At 44.4% G+C, this 18,724-nt stretch overlaps 1 protein-coding gene across 3 annotated transcripts in view; it reads left to right on the plus strand.

Moving 5' to 3' along the window:
- Nucleotides 1-18,724, plus strand: part of stau2 (staufen double-stranded RNA binding protein 2) — a 176,060-nt gene that overhangs the window by 80,322 nt on the left and 77,014 nt on the right. For all 3 annotated transcript variants that reach the window (XM_080751538.1, XM_080751537.1, XM_080751539.1), the window contains exons 11-12: nt 6,014-6,074; nt 16,654-17,024. In XM_080751538.1, the coding sequence (XP_080607664.1) occupies nt 6,014-6,074; nt 16,654-17,024 (432 nt within the window). The remainder of the gene's footprint in view (nt 1-6,013; nt 6,075-16,653; nt 17,025-18,724) is intronic.

Below are 18,724 nucleotides of genomic sequence, written 5' to 3' on the forward strand. Positions count from 1 at the left end.
GGTGTTGTGTAACATTAAACCGGATGGGATTTCGGCAGACAGGATACAGGCGTCGTTGTCCCGCCCCCCCCCCCCCCCCCCCCCCATTTCCGGTCTGGAACATCCAGATCCGTTTTTTGTGAATAGGGCCCGTCCATAGAGCGCTATGGACGGCGAATCGGCGATCATACTTTTTTGTTTTATAGTTATTAAAGCTAATTGATAACTCGTCATATTCGTCATAAGCAGAGTGGACCCAAAAAATATAGCTCGTCAAGCTCGTCATAAGCAGTGGATGAGTTAATATGCCACATCTTAAAACCTCCATCGTTTCTGTCTGGAATAAACCCATATAGGAGAGAATTGAGATGGTATAGGCATATCACTCATATGTTTATGAGCTGCAAACCAAACTGAGATTGTACTTTTTAGGAAAGGATTTTTTGGAGCTGTGTGGAACACAAGCTCCCTATACGTGGCCGTGTGTGTGGGTCTCCGTGTCTGTAGCCTATGTAGCCTAAAGTTTGGCACGCTACTCCTCCCACAGTTTTTGCACCACACACTCGCGCCATATGTCAAATCGACCGGCTTACTCGGGAATCGTGTGCTAGTAACTTGCTAAGAGAAAGGTTCTATAGTTTAATTGATATTAATTTATTAGTGAATTAATTTTCCCCATTGACTTATAATGGGAATCGCAAAAACTCACATTCAATTATTTTTTCTCTGGCAAACCATAGGGGCTACAGTTTCAAGACTTGGAGAGGAGGTTCATAATGATTTCAAGGATTAAATAAAAAATAATAGTGTCATTTGGCCTCATGGTGGCGCTATAACAGCCCAGTTTACGTTTTGGCCTGTAATTGTTGAACCGTAGGTCGGAAAATTCTTTTTTCCCTGGATTCCTTGGGTCAAGACGCATCTCCCGATATAGGCCACGCCCATTTGCGCCAGGATAGATTTTCCGCCATCTTGAATTTTCTCCAAAACACACTTTTTGCTCCTTTTCCTACATATTTTCTTCAAATGTCACAAAAATCGGTACACATGATCCTGGGTGACCAGAGAGGTGCTACACACACACACACACACACACACACACACACACACACACACACACACACAGCTCCACTTCGAACAGAGGTTCGATTTTTTTTATTGTTTTAACATCTGACAAATATATATATAAATGTAATGGTAGATTTGAAATAGATGCTTGTTCGATGCTTACCCACCCTGGGGATGAAATAGTATTAAAATAGTACGATGCAGAGGTTAGTTGGGCTGCCATATAATGCCATCTAAGATTGGGCAGTTGGAGTCCCCCTCTTTCATAGGGCAAATATAACAAATTAAGACGTAGTCTGGATTTCTTACCATTCCAGATAAATCTGCTAAATACTTTAGATAGGTTGTCAAAGAACGTATTTGGGAGTGGCAATGGGATTGTTTGAAAATAGTATAGATAATTCAATATAGCTATTAAATCATTTAAGTCCATCTCCTATGTCCCGAGACTGTTCAGTCTTTAGAGCAGTGTGAATTATGCACACGCGTGCGAGCACACACGCACGCACGCACACACACACACACACACACACACACACTGGTTGATTACATCTGTCCAGCCTCTACAAGCTTCTCATCTGTTTGCTCATACAGTACAATCCTCTGTAGTCCACACTGCAGTCTATTTCAACCATGAAGATGGGCTTATTAATAATCACGAGTTGCAGCCCTGCGGACACGCTCGGCCTTATGCAACTTAATCAGCGCCTCTGAGCTGTGGGCGTTCTCCATTGATCACTGTCATCTCTGCTCATTAGCGCATCATCGCTCACCTCGAGCGTGTGAAGATGATTCAGAAGATTCTGTTGCATAACTGGAACTTGTGTGGAATATTTGTCCCTCCCCAGACAGGTCATTAGTTAGATTTCCACTGTCTGTTGTTGAGAATTCTTCTATTCCAACCTATACAGACTAGGGATGGGACGATATGAAAATGTCGTATCACGATTGTTGTGAAAAAAGAAAAAGCGATTTACGATATTATTGCGATAATCAAAATCCATTATCCTGGGGTGGAACATTTGCCAACAAATAGTAGATCTACAAGCTCACAATGCGTCGCGTTGCGACGCGTTGTGAGCTTGTAGATCGGCTATTTATTGGCAAAGACATTTGATAGAGAGTGAAAAAAATACATATCAAGTATGTATATTACATCTACCTTTTACCAATTACAGAGGGTTTAAGTGGTACCGGATATGCAGCTCGGCAAATAAAAGGTGAATTGATCCCAGTGCATGACATGTGATGACATGAATTAAATCTCCACGGTACGATTATTGTGAGTGTTTTTTATCACGATAAACAATAATATCACGTATCGTCCCATCCCTATTCATTAGTTAGATTTCCACTGTCTGTTGTTGAGAGTTCTTCTATACAGACAGCCGAAGCATGCTATATCTATTAAGCAGGCAACGGCTAAGCAGTACGACTGCATGAATTATAGCCTTACACAAGCGTATACTCACAAGAGACCACACCTCCCCTTTTTAGTAATAACTTTAAAGACATATTTCACTTTAATAGAATTGTGTCTCTCTCATTTTTTTAAGTGTGCCTCCCCACTATGTCTGTTGTATGAAGGAGATAGCTTTGACTTGTAGCTGTTATGGAGATGAGATTCCATCCAGACTACGATAATGCTTTGAAGCATTAGGAAATGAATCGTATAAGTCAAGTGTCCTGGGGATCCACCATCATCACTTCTATCATAAATCTCCTGCACAGTATTGAAAGGCTTTTAATTGCATTCTAACATGGGCAGTGGTGGTTAAAGAGTTTGAGAACCTTTGGTTTACTTTAGGCCTTAAAGGAGTTGTTCACCCCCATAATTTCTATTGATTTCTCACACCATGGAGACTTGATAATAATATATTTTGGTTTTTGTCTCATTCAAGACAAAAAATGGATTATCCACTTGTTTCCGTGATAATTTACTGTAGAATTATTCGGAGAATACTTCCGGAGAATAGCAGACATACAAGCTCACGTCGCGTCGCAGATGCAACCGCTGTGAGCTTGTAGATCACTTTTGGCTGCGGCGCCGGAACTGCCGCACTCGTCCTGCGCAATGCACGATGGGACGTTGGAAAGTTGTGGATAGTAAATTTACCCTGATGGTTTCCCCATCCAGTGCCATGCATTTGGGTCCCCATTCAGGGCCATGCATTTGGGTCCCCATCCGGAATCAATGGGGGTAAAGTTACTATAATCAAATCTTTGTCTTAGGAATGCGAAAAATACCAAAAAATATTATTGAACTCAACTGTATGATTACAAAGCAGGGCTTTGCTGAAAAATTGCATTCTTGCTCAGCGAACCTACCCTGGATATATAAAGGTAAAACAAATAGAATAATAATAAAAAGCATTTGTTTGCAATGGCGTACGATTACGTTAATTTATGTTTTTGCGTCAACAACACACATGTTTGCTTGTCATGCCAGTACAGTAAACTGATGGTTTGGGATCAATTTGATTGGCTGTACCACCAATGAACCGCGCCATTCAGTGCCACTTGCACAAGACCTTATTGGCAGTAGGCTACATCTCTTTCTATTCAGGGCGGCCCTTGGCAGAACAATAGCAGAAGAATGGTGTCAGTGGCTGATGTATGCTTGGGTATCGGCTTGACAGCTATGGGGATGTCTCTATAAGACCTAGCGGGGCCGGATCTAGGCATAGGCAAGGGGGGGCAATGCCCCCCTAAATGCCCTGTCTGCCCCACCAAACATGATGGCATGCAAAAATCAAAAACCCGGTATGATATCAAACCGGCCGCATCGGTGACCGGACGGTCACTGACATGCTCTGGACTAATTTAAACATTAGCAAATAGCAGCCAGTCTACTTAGTGGCAGCCTACAGTACAACAGAATACAGATGATGCTGATTACCTTTGCAATGTAAGGATATATTCCATAATCCTGTGTCAATGTAGTCTCAAAGAAGAAGGAAAAAAAAAAAAAGCATCGCAAGGCTTTCCTGCCTCCAGTCCAGACGGTCCATGCAGAATGAGTTTACTTTCACTTTCATTTAACAGAAAGCAACAGCATTGCAAAAGCTGTTGCAAGCGACAGAAAAAGCCATCCTATAAATGTCCCTTTATTTTAGCCAGTTTCAAAGGAAAACCACCTCCCGTTTCTCTGTTGTTGGAAAAAAAAAGTCAGTTCACTTTGCGTGGTGTGACTGTCATGTGTGTCTGTCCACACGCTGGATTAATCAATGCATGTCCAGGTGAAGCCTGTTAAAGGTCGTTATAGTATCCTCCGATAGTTTCACAAAGTACATTAAGCAACAGAAATGTATTATGTAACATTTTAAGTCCCTTACAGAGGTTTTACAACCCAAAACAACAGCCAGGGTCATGAGGTAATATTTTGCCCTTATATTTGAAAGGAAGGAATAGACTAGAGTCAGACTACTGTGACACAAGGTAAATTTCTCACCTTGAAGACACATGCAACCTTATTTATTTTAGCTTTTAAGACAATCGTTTTGCTTGTTTAAAAATATTTATTCAATAATAATATTATTAATAATATTTGAAATAAATGATCTCAATATGTATACCAATAATTTTAAAATAAAGGTTTTGCCATAATCATGCAGCTCTAACAGTGACACAGACAGAAGCAATGGCACAGCAATTATACAATATATACAATAGTATGTATTTTTAACTTTAGGCCTTACAGTGAATGATCAGCTGGCATCAATATTATATCCATATCATATTAGACTGGATATTGTCTGTGATTTTGGATATTGTACTTTTGTGATTGATTTGGCATTAGTGTTCTTCTAGCTTATTGGTACTCAAATTGAAGTATGTCTTGTAGGCCTACTTGGCCTGAAAAAAGGGTATTGGAGCAACCCTATTTTCTAGTTCATAGCTAAAGAAATCGGTATCGGAAAATCAGTTTTGGCAGGTCAGACCTTCATAAAACCGGTGGATCGGTACCGGCCAAGAATTTTGCAATCAGTCCATCTCTACTAGAATATATAGAGACAGAGAGAGATAGGTGTAAGACCTGTTGTTTGTAATGCGTGTTATAGGTATAAGTGTGCCAAAATGCTTTGTTTTTTATGCATTTCGGGTGTTTTAGGGGGTTTGATCCCCCCATTTTTTTCCGCCCACGCCTAACGGCGTGGGCTGGAGGTGCCCCCCTATCATTTCTTGCTGCCCCACCTACTACTAAAGGCTAGATCCGGCCCTGAGACCTAGTCCTAGTGGGACAGCCCACCTCTCTCCGGAGCCAAAGATCCTCAGGCAACCCTGGGCTCTATGGAGCGATCAACTGGCATTAGCTAAGCTCCTGTTTCTTCAGACACGTCTTTCTTTAGCTCTCCCCTCTTCTCTCTCTCTCTCTCTCTCTCTCTCTCTCTCTCTTCCTCTCTCTCTCTCTCTCTCTTTCCTGGCTCTTTGTGAGCTCTGTCTTGATCTGCATTCCCACCGTGGGATTGTTGAAGATCATTTGTTTACCGCCATGTCTTCTAATCAGCTGTCCGAAACATCAGAGAGTATTTGCCTTCCTATCTCCCACATGGCCACATTTGTGTGTGTGTGTGTGTGTGTGTGTGTGTGTGTGTGTGTGTGTGTGTGTGTGTGTGTGTGTGTGTGTGTGTGTGTGTGTGTGTGTGTGTGTGTGTGTGTGTGTGTGTCTGTGTCTGTGTCTGTGTCTGTGTGTGTGTCCACACCGTGAAAGCACCAGAGTGAATAGGGTGATTTCACTTTGTATTGACAAGCCTCCTCTAATTAGGTAGCTGTCCTAGACAGACACTAGCCTTGCCCAAGCATCCCCTGTGAGCCGCTCGTCCCTTTGTGGTCCACACAGTAGGAAGGAACTCGTCTGACGTGCGTGAAGAAGCTGTTTGTTCAAGACTCAAACATCTCTCTTAACCCCCACTCCCGCCTTCTCTCCCTCCCGTCCCTTCTTCTTCTTCTTCTCACATGGCTACAGATGGACAACAACAAAGGCTGGAACGGACAAAAGGCGCCTTTTACCGAACCGACAAGCAACAGTGAGTATCCGCACAACGTCTCTGCCGTTGTCCTTGCCTGTCCCCTTTCTCCGTCCGTCCACCCCTCCCTCTGTCCCGCAGGTGGTTCAAGTGGCGGAGATGGCCCGCCGTTTAATCTCAGTGACTGGTCAATGGGCGACGGACTGTCAGCTTAATCGGCCATGCGTCCTCGTGGGGTGCCTGCGAATGCGGCTCCTTTCACCCAGGCTTACAGGCCAGCCAGGGGGAGGACCCCCAGGGAGGCCCCCCGCTGCCTTCCTGTGCATAGACCTAGTCTTTCACTCGGGATTAACGCGCACGCAGGCGCACACACACAAACACACACACACACACACACACACACACACACACACACACACACACACACACACACACACACACACACACACACAGTCACACACAGTCACATATAAACATGGACGTAGACACACATACAGGCATACACACACACACAAACACTGATGTCTGTGCAGTGCGCATGCAGACTACACACACTGCTTTGCGCACATACCGTACATGTATAAAAACACACACACACACACACGCACACACACACACACACACACACACACACTCGCATACCTGTGGATGAGTCTAAATATGCAATGTATGATCTGATATGATGTGTGTAATCCTTCTTGTTTTTTTGGAATCAATTTGATTTATCTATTAGAAATGAGTAATCTTACAATAAATGCGAGACATCTCTGCGTGTCTGCGTGCATGTGTGTGTGTATGTAATCCGCGTATCTCGAGAACCGTTCGTCCCACCGGCTTCAGATTCGGCACTTGCCTTCCCCGCCGCGGCGCGGAGTGCAGTGCCGGGCCTCGACCCGACCCGATGCGCGGTTTTCCCTAACCGGCGCGAAATGTTCGGAATCTCCTTATGCGGAGCTGATTGTTGACATCAGGCTGTTCCGGAGGAAATCGGCGCAAGCGCTGACTCATTGTGTTATCACTTCATAAAAGGCTCTGACATCACGTACGCCACATGAGTCAACAAAAAATCTCTGTGAGTGTGTGTGTATTTATGTATGTATGTAATCTGCGTATCTCGAGAACCGTTCTTCCCACCGGCTTCAAATATGGGCATAAATGGACACAGGAAAACAGGTAAATGGGGTTTAAGTTAAAGGGTGGGGCATTCATTCCTATTTACATCGTTCCCGAGTAGGCCGGTCCCCGACTAGACGATTGGCTGCCCGAAGGGCAGAGATCTCCATATATGGGCATAAAAGGGACACAGACAGACAGATACAGAGATCTCCATATATCGGCATAACATGGACGCAGACAGACTGACAGATATCTCCATATTTGGGCATAAATGGACACAAGCAAACAGATGGTCAAAACAGGTCGTATGACAACGTGTATAATGGGGTTTGCATTACAGAGGGGGCATTAATTTCCTATTTACATCGTTCCCAGTTGGCCGGTCCTCGACTAGATGCTCGGCCGTCCATCAGGCATATACAGGGATCTCCATATGTGAGCATAAAATGGACGCAGACTGAGAGATATCTCCATACAGTATATGGGCATAAATGGACACAGGCAAACAGATGGTCAAAACGGGTCCTATGACAACAGGTATAATGGGGTTTGCATTAAAGGGCAGGGCATTCATTCCCTATTTACATCGTTCCCGAGTTAGCCAGGTCGCCGACTAGACGCTCAGCGGCCCAAAGGGCGGCCGAGCTTCTAGTACTAATAATAACTTGTAATATAAAACCCCAAAGAATCAAATCCTCATGTACGCAGAACACAATATAAGATATTGGACAATATACAGCCAATGACCAAATATTATGCCAGTAAAGCTATATTGAAGAGAGTCCTTGGATCCATGTCATCCAAGTACTCTGTTTCTCTCTCTCCAATATAGCTTTATTGGCATAATCTTTGGTCATTGGCAGTATATTGTCCAATTTCTTGGACCAGGTAATTATGAGTCAACTCTAGCATCCTTACAGCCCTTTCATTTAAACACAGTTTTAAAACATGAACTAGAAAGATGCAATTGCATTTTCTTTATTTTGGTTATTGATAATGAACTTAAAGGAGTAGTTCACCCCCAAAATGCCTTTTTTTCTATTGATTAGTCACGCCATGGAGACTAGAGTTCAATAATATTTTTTGTTTTTTGTCACATTCCTAAGACAAAAATATGATTCGAGTAAATTTACCCCCATTGATTTCTGGATGGGGACCCGTTTCGAAGCGGGTCCCCATCCGGAACGAATGGGGGTAAATTTATTGTTATCACATTTTTGTCTTAGGAATGTGACAAAAAACTAAAAATATTACTGAACTCTACTCTCCATGGCGTGACTAATCAATAGAAAAAAAGGCATTTTGGGGGTGAACTACTCCTTTAATATTGACATTTTCAGGCCGCTTAGGGCATAAAATGTATGCTAATTAGTAAGGCCAGACGGGGCCTCTGTCCAGTCCAGTTAGGACCCATTTTCGGGCCTGTTGAGAACACTGAGCTGGTCGCGTCATCATTGTGATGTCGGAACAGGTCAGTGCAAATGAATTCTGTCTTGGCCATTCATTTGCAACATCATTGTGATGTCAGAAGAACATGAGGTGTGACAGACAGACAGACATGAGCTGGAGGTTTTCATAGTAAATGGCGACTTATGACAGATGCATACAGATAGATATCTACCGTATATTAGACATAAATGTATACATAAATGACCAGTAAGACCCCTAAGGACGAGAAGCGACCTCACCCTAAAGAGCAAGGTCGCGCACATGGGCGTGCGCACACATCCGCCTGGGAGACGGCTTTCGAATGTCTTTCGAACCAATCAAAAAGTCACAGCCATGGCCTTTTATCCACAAGTAAATCTAGACCAGCTTGCTGTACAAGCTGGTTAAAATGCAATAAAGCTGACAGCTTATTTCCATTGTGGTCTTTGAAGATGTATGTGTCAATAATGTAATGTACGGATGAATGAATGAGTGGGTGCATGGGAGTGATAAAGTGCAAGTGAGTGTACAGGGGTGTGCATTGTAAGTCTCTGTGGGACTGTGTGGGTGTGCCTACTGTACCACGCCAGGGGAGAGGGAAGACGAGAGTAGGGCTGTCACAATTATTACATAATCGTCTAATCGTGATTATTTTACATAATCGTGATTATTTTCCACGATCGTCATAATCGTTTCCATGTAAAAAATAGTGGAGATAGCAGATCTACAAGCTCACAACGCATCGCATCGCGATCTTGTAGATCGGCTATTTCCACTATCAATGTTCTTTTTTAAGTATGAAGTTGTCAAATATGTCAGTAATTTCTTTGTATATTTAGGTCATGTGTCATATCTACCATGTGCAACTTCAAATCCTAAAAGCCAAACAGAAATGTAATTGTTAACGACAAAAACACAATTAATTCCTTAATCGCAATTATTTGAGTGACAATTAATCGTAATGTAAAATGTCATAATCGTGACAGCCCTAGACGAGAGAACAAAATACAATACCTAAGTACAATTAAATAAACATAACGTATAACACCTAGTGGTACCTAATGGTACAGTACAGTACTGTATATCATTCATGTCAGTTTCATATGCATGCCATGAGTACAGTAGTATGTGAAACAATATGTACAATTTGGAGTAGATGGCTAATGGGCTGTCCATACCGTCTCCGACCACCAAACTTTTCGTCTGATGAACTGTCATTATATAATATCCATTATATTGCCTCAATCATGAATGAAAGTTTCCTTAAAAGTACATGTTTTAAAATGGAGAAAGGAGTCTGATAAAGCTGTAATAATAAGAGAGAGATTTTAGATGAGCGAACACCCTTATCCAGTGCTTTAATTTGGGTAACAAATACCTCCCTTTTAAGTTCATAGCTTCATGCCCACTCCAGACAAAGACGATATTGTATTTTAGAGCTTGGTGTGAGATAAAAAGAAAAACGAAACACGAAGGGACATTTAGAAGGGTAACGGAGGGGATTTGACAAGAGATTGCATCACAATCAAAGGACCCTTGACTGAGAAGTGTCTGAACACAGTTTGCTAGGAAACAGCTGCTCTTTGTGAAGCGCTGCCACTCTAAAGTTTACCAGGTCCGCAATCAAAATGAAATGCGCTGGCTTAAGCCCACGGAGCTATTTGAGACGCGACATTCTTTATTTTCAATATTAACATTTGGCTACATGCTAAGATCCCTAAATCGGTAATAGCCACAATCTCATAGATCTTGGGAATTTGGCAGCACCAGGCCTTTCCGTCTGTTCACTAAGGTCTTGGAGTAGATTTGTGTTCTTTGCGAGTATTAGACCCATGTACTTTGAAAGTACGCACTAATCCCACGCTGTAGGTGAGTCTTAAGCTGATTTTTATCATCCTTTGCCATGACTGAGCTTAATTCGTGGCCACGTCCCAGCTTGATGAAACGACACACTGCGAGGGGTTTCCAGACTCTCTCTCCTTCTGTCTCTCTCATTCGACACAGGCGACGCGAATGGCAACACATTTGGAAAGAACTTTAGTGGACAAATAAATAGTCAAATAGATGTGGAGCGGCACAGAAGAAAAGAAAAAAACAGCCTTATTAGATTTGAATGCACTGTCGTCACTCCTATCTAATGGAGGTGCTTGGCAGAACGACGTAAATCCTACACACACACTATCCAGCTATAGTCTGGAGAGGGGAATGGATGGCTCAACTTTCCCATGTTGAAAAGTACAAAGCAGACCGGTCAGCCTAATTACTGGGAACAATTTCTCTGCGCATGTTGTCGATGTATCCAGATGAGAAAAGAGCACACGCCACAACCACTCAACTTATATGGCGCTCATAAATGTCATTTACACACTTTTGGAAGATAGATCATTACATTTACGTGGACGGATATATTACCGTTGGTTTTGGATAAACTGTTTTAGAGGTCATGGTTGCTATGGTAGCCCAGGCTCTAGCCGTTGCCCCACGTCTCTTGAGCAGAGGCCCATGGGAAACGAAGTCCTTCCTTATTTGGTGATAATTATTCCCACTGTTGGCTAGGAGCGCGCGTCTGGAGCGGGGCCATCCTCAGTCATAGTATATCTCACTCCCAGCGCGAAGCCTAACTATCTGCTAATTACCTCTTTAAACAAACCACACAACGCTCACACAGCTGCTAATGTCCAAATAATGCTTTTCGCGTAAACACCATTTACAGCTCATTCAAGTAGATACAGCTTGTGTTGTGTGTTTGTTTATATATTTGTGTGGGTGTGTTCAATCATGCACATGTGGTTTCATTCCCATGAGTGAATGGAAGATGCGTTTGTTTTACCTAATATTACGTTCTATGAACAGAATCTAAAAATATACAATGGATTCTGCCAAAATAATCAATGTCATTAGCTTTTCATCAGAGCTTGAAGAAGTGGCACTCATGAAACAATGTTTATTGTAGCCTTGTGCTAATTTGTCACAGAGACAAATCTAAGCAGTGGAGACTGGCGTCTCCAATGAATGAACATGATAGTCCGCTGGGACGAGGCTTTATCATATTCATGAAGAAAAAGCTTTTGAAACTAATTACCAAGGTCTGCTGAATTTGCTTTCACAGTGGAGCTGATTTTACATTTTAATTACATGTCAGACGTCGGCCTGTTGTACCAAGGTCAAAATCAAAGCGACCGAGCTGAGGTTTTGATGAGAGAGTCAAAGAATAGTGAGGTTTGTGAAACATCCATTAGACTGAACAGGTGAGTGGTCACATGTCTGCTAATGTGTGCCCCACATAAAGATGTGTACAATAGTGATGCGCGGATAGGCTTCTGAAGTCATCCGAATCCATCCGCGCAAATTCATTATCCGCCCATTATCCAACCGCATTAATTATATCATCCAATTTATAAATCCGCACCATCCTCATCCGCAACTTCAAAAGTATTAATATTATAATTAGCCTTATTAGGCTAATATTATTTTCTGGTAGGCTATTCCCTGTTAGATCTAGCCTACGGAATGTCTCCGTTCGTCTTTTTTTCTTTCTTTTTTTTTTTTTTTTTTGGAGTCGGTGCTGCGCGTCGATGCAGACAGACATGCAGGCAGACAGAGTCAGACACACGAGAGAGGGAGAGAGCGAAAGAGAGAGCAACAAACACAACTTAGTGGGAAGTTTAACTTACCTACTGTAGGCCTACAGTACTTTACAATATGGACTATGGAGCTGAGAGAGCTCATTCACTTTTTGCAGCGCGACCAGAGGTAATGAGTGCGACGATGCATGCCGTGATGCCGTTTAAGTGGACACAGCTGTTTAGTTTTATCGTGGACTGCACATTACCTCATGAAAAATGATGGTTACTTTACAAATTATACAAAATAACACACACTAACACAGACACAAGCATACCTAGATTTCGCTTTTTATTGATAGATATATTAGGCCATAATTTATTTCCTGCATTATTTCATCCGCGGATATCCGAAATTAATTAATAATTATATTTGATTGATCCAAATCCGACTGCACCGCGGATCACCTCGGTCCACCGCGGCTAAAACCGCTATCCGCGCATCTCTAGTGTACAAGTATGTTATGTAAGGGGTTCTGTACTTTTCCCTCAGTGGTGTAAAGCAGGGGTTCTCAACCTGTGGGTCGGGACACCCAGGGGGGTCCCCAAATTATTTTGGGGGGGTCCCCAGATGATTAACTAAATTAAGGTGCAATATTCGTTTCTCTCTTAACAGTAAACACAGGGTATCTGAACATTTTTAAAGTGACAATTTAAGGACTTTTTAATACCTCTAAAATGACATTAAACATTGGCCAAATTGTCAAATATTAGAGGCAGTAATTTTGAAAATAACTGACGTGAGCATGTAGATCTGCTATTTTCACAATAGAACCGTGTTATACAAAATGGAATGCCTCAACTAACTCTTAGCGCTCGTCAGGGAGGGGGGGTCCCCAGTTAAAATTTGATTATTTTGGGGGTCGCGAAAGACCCCCAAAAGAATCACATTTCAAACATTTTGTAAACTGTGGTACTTTAAGTACATTTTGATGCTAATACTTGGCATCAAAATACTTTTACTCAAGCACATTTTGAATTCAGGACCTTTAAACTTGTAACAGATTATTTCTAAACTGCAGTGTACAAAATGTGAGTACATTTTCCACCACTGTCCCTCCTCTCTCTGTCCTTGCCTCTGTCATGCGAGCACCAACAACGGGGGTAAAATAAAATAACGCCCCTTTGTACATTTGAGTGAATCCGTCCTCTACCTTGTCTGGAGCTGTGGGAGAGAGAGGGTCACAGTCAGGGACGTGCTGGGCCCTTGATTCAGCCCGGGAAAAAGAGTTGGAGAGGCCTTCATTGCGCGCTATGGAGAGAGATCTCTCTCTATAGCGCTGCTGCTACTCAAAGATTTGCCATTTCAGATCATGACAAGTGACAAGCCAGTGGGCCAATTACATGAATTAGGCCTATATTTCGTTGTTGTTGGGTGGAAACCTTGTATGTCCAAAACCGTTTGTTTTGTATTTATCATTTAAAAAATGATTTAAACTAGTGAAAACAGACGATCTACAAGCACACAACGCCTCGCACCTGTGCTTGTAGATCTGCTGTTTTCACTACTTTTGTGCAAACAGTTTAATTTTTACTTTTGTGCAAACAGTTTAATTTTTTCCTAATGGCCCAGCCTGGACCGGCCGAGAATGAACCGGCCGTTCGGGAGTTGTCCCGCTTTTCCCAATGGCCAGCACGTCCCTGGTCACAGTGCTGCGCTGCGGCAAATGGAGCAGCAGAGAGAGAGAGAGAGACGGGAAGAGAGGGGCGGAAAAAAGAAAGAACAGGGTGGGAAAAAAGGGAATAAGAAGAGAGTGATTTTTCTCTCCTCTGTTCCCATGGGTATTGCAGCAGGGCTTTTCAGTTGAGTTGCCACATTTCATTTCCTGCTGTGCATGTCTGTGTGTGTGTGTGTGTGTGTGTGTGTGTGTGTGTGTGTGTGTGTGTGTGTGTGTGTGTGTGTGTGTGTGTGTGTGTGTGTGTGTGTGTGTGTGTGTGTGTGTGTGTGTGTGTGTGTGTGTGTGTGTGTGTGTGTGTGTGTGTGTGTGTGTGTACGCATGCGCGCGCACCAGCATCTGTGCGTGTGAGTGCATTCACCAGTATGCATCCGTGTGTGTGTGTGCGTGTGTGTGTCCGCAGTGTGTGAAGTATGTGAAGGTCTTGCTCCATAGTGGTGATTTATAGCGTTGGGCTCCGGCCCTATCTGTTTTCGATCAGACTCATGCTCAGGCTCTGGCCTCCCTCCAGCACCTCCCCTGGCCCACCGGACCCCAAGTCTGGGTGGGACCCCTGGAAACTGGCTGGATCCAGCACTATGGATACACACACACACACACACACTCTGATTTCAAACCTCTTTTACTCTCTCTCTCTCTCTCGCTCTCCCTCCCTCTCTCTCACTCATGTTTGGCTCACTCTCTCCCTCTCTCTCTCTCTCTCTCTCTCTCTCTAGCTCAGTCCAACTCAATGCTCATGATCTCGTGCAAACATGCAAACATTCTCTCACACACATGCACTCACCCACACTTAGGCAGACAGAAACACACACTCACATGGATTACATTGACTGCCCCCCCACACACACCTCACCCCACACACGCACGCACGCACGCACGCACGCACGCGCGCACACACAAATGGCTGATGTCATGTTGGCTAACACCTTCCATTTTTTACGACGCTGTGTGTTCAGAGTGCGCAGGCCTGCTGGCTTTAGTTGTGTAAATTCAAATGAAAGTTGTCGTCAAGTGATTGGAGAAAGAGGGAGAGGAGAGAGAGTTCCTAGCGGTTGTGTCATTGCTGGCGCGTCGAGGCACTTTGTTGTATTGTTATGAAGTAATCGCATGGACGCGAGCGCTGTTTCCTTCCAACATCGTCCGTCGTTGCCCTGGAACAACTGCAACCTTTATTGTTCAATAAAGGAAATATAATGTACTGTCCGCAGGTTCCCAGAATGTGAGATATGAGACTAGACGGTCCTCCCACACCGTGTTTCACTCACTACATCGTCGTTGTCGGGTGGAAACCTCCTATCTCCAAGTTTCAAATTTGTACGTTCTTTCGCAAAATAAAGCCCTGCTTCATCGGCCGTCGCACAAAAGTAGTGAAAACAGCCGATCTACAAGCACACAACGCCTCGCGGGTGTGTGCTTGTAGATCGGCTGTTTTCACTAGTTTGAATCATTTTTTTAAAATGAAAAATGCAAAACGAACGGTTTGGACATACAAGGTTTCCACCCGACAACGACGATATGCTGGACTGTGCTAAAAGTTGTGTTTGTTCTCGGAGTGTGTGTGTGTGTGTGTGTGTGTGTGTGTGTGTGTGTGTGTGTGAGAGTGAGAGAGATTCTCATTCAAACAGGAAGTGGGCTGTCAGTCATGCGCTCACTCCTGCGCTCTCTTCCAGCTGTTAGTCCACACACGCGCGCACACACACACACACACACACACACACACACACACACACACACACACACACACACACACAATAACACACACACACACACACACACACATCTGCTCTTCCTGTCTCTGGTGACCTTGGCAGGGCTCGGAGGTTCGGCATGGTTTTCACATCCACTCATCCCCACCTCCTCCTCCATCAGAACTGGCTCCCAGTCCTCTTCCATTCTCCTCTCCTCTCCTCTCCTCTCCTCTCCTCTCCTCTCCGTCCAGACCACAGGGTGATGAAAGCGCCGGACCTCAACCACAGCGCTTCCTCCTTCCACCTGTCATGAGCGTTTCAGATCAGCGGTTCTCGGAGCGCAGTGCAGCCAACATAAACTAATGAGATTTAGCCGATGGTGTCTGGATGTGAACACGGCTCTGGAGAGCTGTTCGGTCCAGTTCGGGCCAGGAGCCCTGCGCTCCTGGATCCATCCCGTTCTAATGTACGCATGCGTCCAGACAAACACACTGAGGTTAGCTCACCCTCACAGATCCCCATATCCTCCTGGACAGTCTCTGGAGCCACTGAAAACATCCTGAACAGAGCACCGGCCTGATAAACGTGTGATGATGAAAGCAACCTGTTTGCAATTGAGACTCTGCTGTTGAAAGGCGCGTTATGGCTTTATCAGGATCCCAGTTCGCTGACACCACGGCTTCTCCTGATTCAAGGAAGATGAAGTCATTGCTCGCCTATTGATATTGGGCTGGTGTGTGTGTGTGCGTGTGTATGTGTGGCGTGCATGCGTGCGTGCATGTGTGTAAGACAGAAAGAGGCTGTGTGTGCATTTCCCAGCAGACACTTTGATAGTGCTTGGAACTGCCAGACCACATGAAACTGTCATCTACGCTTGGTGATGGAATGCCAGTTTAGGAGCCAACATGCACTTCCTCGCACACACGCAGGCACGCGCACGCACACACACACACACACACACACACACACACACAGAGATACCCATACTTTGGCTTCCAAGTTCCTGTGGTACTGACTGACAGTGGAATGTGTTTGCATGTCATTTTCACAGGTAATGATCAATGGGGCCTCTAATGATTCATTTCTCTCTCTCTCTCTCTCCTTCCAGCCCAGAAGGGTCTGCTCCACCTCAGCCCTGACGTGTACCAGGAGATGGAGGCCAGCAGGAAGCAGGGCGGGGCCCCGGGCTCCGGAGGCTCCAGCTACCTGAACCCTAAGGACATGGGGCCGTGCTCCTCCGCCCCGCTGCCCCCGGGACACAACGCCCCGTACTACGGCGGCGGCTCCTCCACCTCCCCCTCGTCCAGCCCCACGGCGGCCATGGCCCGCGAGCTGCTGCTCAACGGCCAGGCCTCGCTGGCGGGCGACGGCACCTCCGCCCTGGGCGGGCTGAAGGGCAAGAGCTCGTCCCTGCCCTGCGGCCTCTCGGTGCAGCCCTCGCAGCAGCTGGACTACCTGGCCCGCATCCAGGGCTTCCAGGTGAGCGGAGGGATTAGGGGTGGGCGATATGGAAAAATACATTATCACAATGTTCTTCCAAGCTGTATCACGATACACAATTTCATCTTTTTCATGTTTTTTATGGTTATTTTTCAAGTTACTTAACAGTACAACCACCTACAAGGTGACAAAAACTAAAAGAAAAAGGAGTAACAGACCATTTAGACCAGTGGTCCTCAAAGTGGGGTCCAGGGACTAAATTGACCCTTACAAGTATGTAACTCTGACAGTATACAAATGAAACCAAATGGACATTAAATGTCCATTTGGTTTCATTTGTATAACTGTCAGAGTTAAGGGGAGACCTTGACATTTTAAAGTTTGAGAACTAGTGATTTAGACCAAAATGTAGGATTAAATGAATTCTGCAATGAATCTCTGTATTAACAATTCAACAGGATTTTTAATAAGGCTCCCTCATTGTATCACGATATTATACGATATCTCTGAAAAGGAATATCGTGGAGACATTGTATCGTGGAGACATTGTATCGTCTCAACGATATTTCTCACCATATCGCCCACCCCTAGGTGGAATGGTGGATGTCTCAGGAGGCCTCCGATGCCACCATAGGCATGCACTCATAGGCTAAAAACAGTGGTTCTCAAACCTTTTCATGTCAAGGACCCCCCAAAATGCATACAGTATGCATTTGGCCCTATCTGGAAGGATTTTGTGTTGATTTCTCCCGATGAATTTTGTAATAACCCAAGTGTGAAATTGGGTTCAAGTGGTTAAACTGTTCCTCATTTTGAGAACCGCTGGCCTAAAAACACGTTGCATGCTAACACACCTAGCGTCTGGCTAGAGAAACATGGCCAGAATGGAGTTGAAGAGAGGGCTGTATACCATAAGACAAGTGCACTTGCTAGCAGACTAGCAGTCCATTTGGTAATGAACCCCATCCACCTTCTGTTCCCCACTATGGACGCAATTGGCAGGCTTGGGATGTATCACTGACTCTGAATCACACAGGTGCTTCTGTCATTACTACACACACACACACACACACACACACACACACACACACACACACACACACACATAGTGTACTGTATGTTCTCAGTGGTCTCGGTCTTAGTGTGTTTACTTATATGGCCTTGCATATACTGTGTGTGTGTGTGTGTGTGTGTGTGTGTGTGTGTGTGTGTGTGTGTGTGTGTGTGTGTGTGTGTGTGTGTGTGCTTGCAATACTATCTTTGTGGGGACCTCATGTCCCCACAAAGATAGTACAATCGGAGGAAAAAACCTTGTGGGGACAAATTAATAGGTCCCCACAAGGTGTTTAGGGGTTAGGTTAAGGGTTAGGGTTAAAAATGAATGGAATGTCCCCAAAAAGATAGTAGACTATGTGTAATGTCCCCACAAAGTAGCAATTGCAAACCTGTGTGTGTGTGTGTGTGTGTGTGTGTGTGTGTGTGTGTGTGTGTGCGTGTGCGTGCGTGCGTGCATGCGTGCAGTTGCGTCACAAGGGGGGGGGGGGGGGGGGGGGAGTGGGACTGAGTTACCAGGGCCCAAGGTGGGGGACCCTTAATTATGTTATACTTTAGCTATTGAAAAATAGCAAATATACAAGCTCACAGCGCGGCACCGAGTGCTATTTTTGAAAAGTCGTAAAAATGTGTGCAAATCTTTGAATATATGTATCTTTTAAGTGAACATTTGTAACTCAAATTTG

Source organism: Nannobrachium achirus (genome assembly GCF_963921795.1).
Source record: "Nannobrachium achirus genome assembly, chromosome: 21".
In the NCBI taxonomy this organism is placed as follows: domain Eukaryota; kingdom Metazoa; phylum Chordata; class Actinopteri; order Myctophiformes; family Myctophidae; genus Nannobrachium; species Nannobrachium achirus.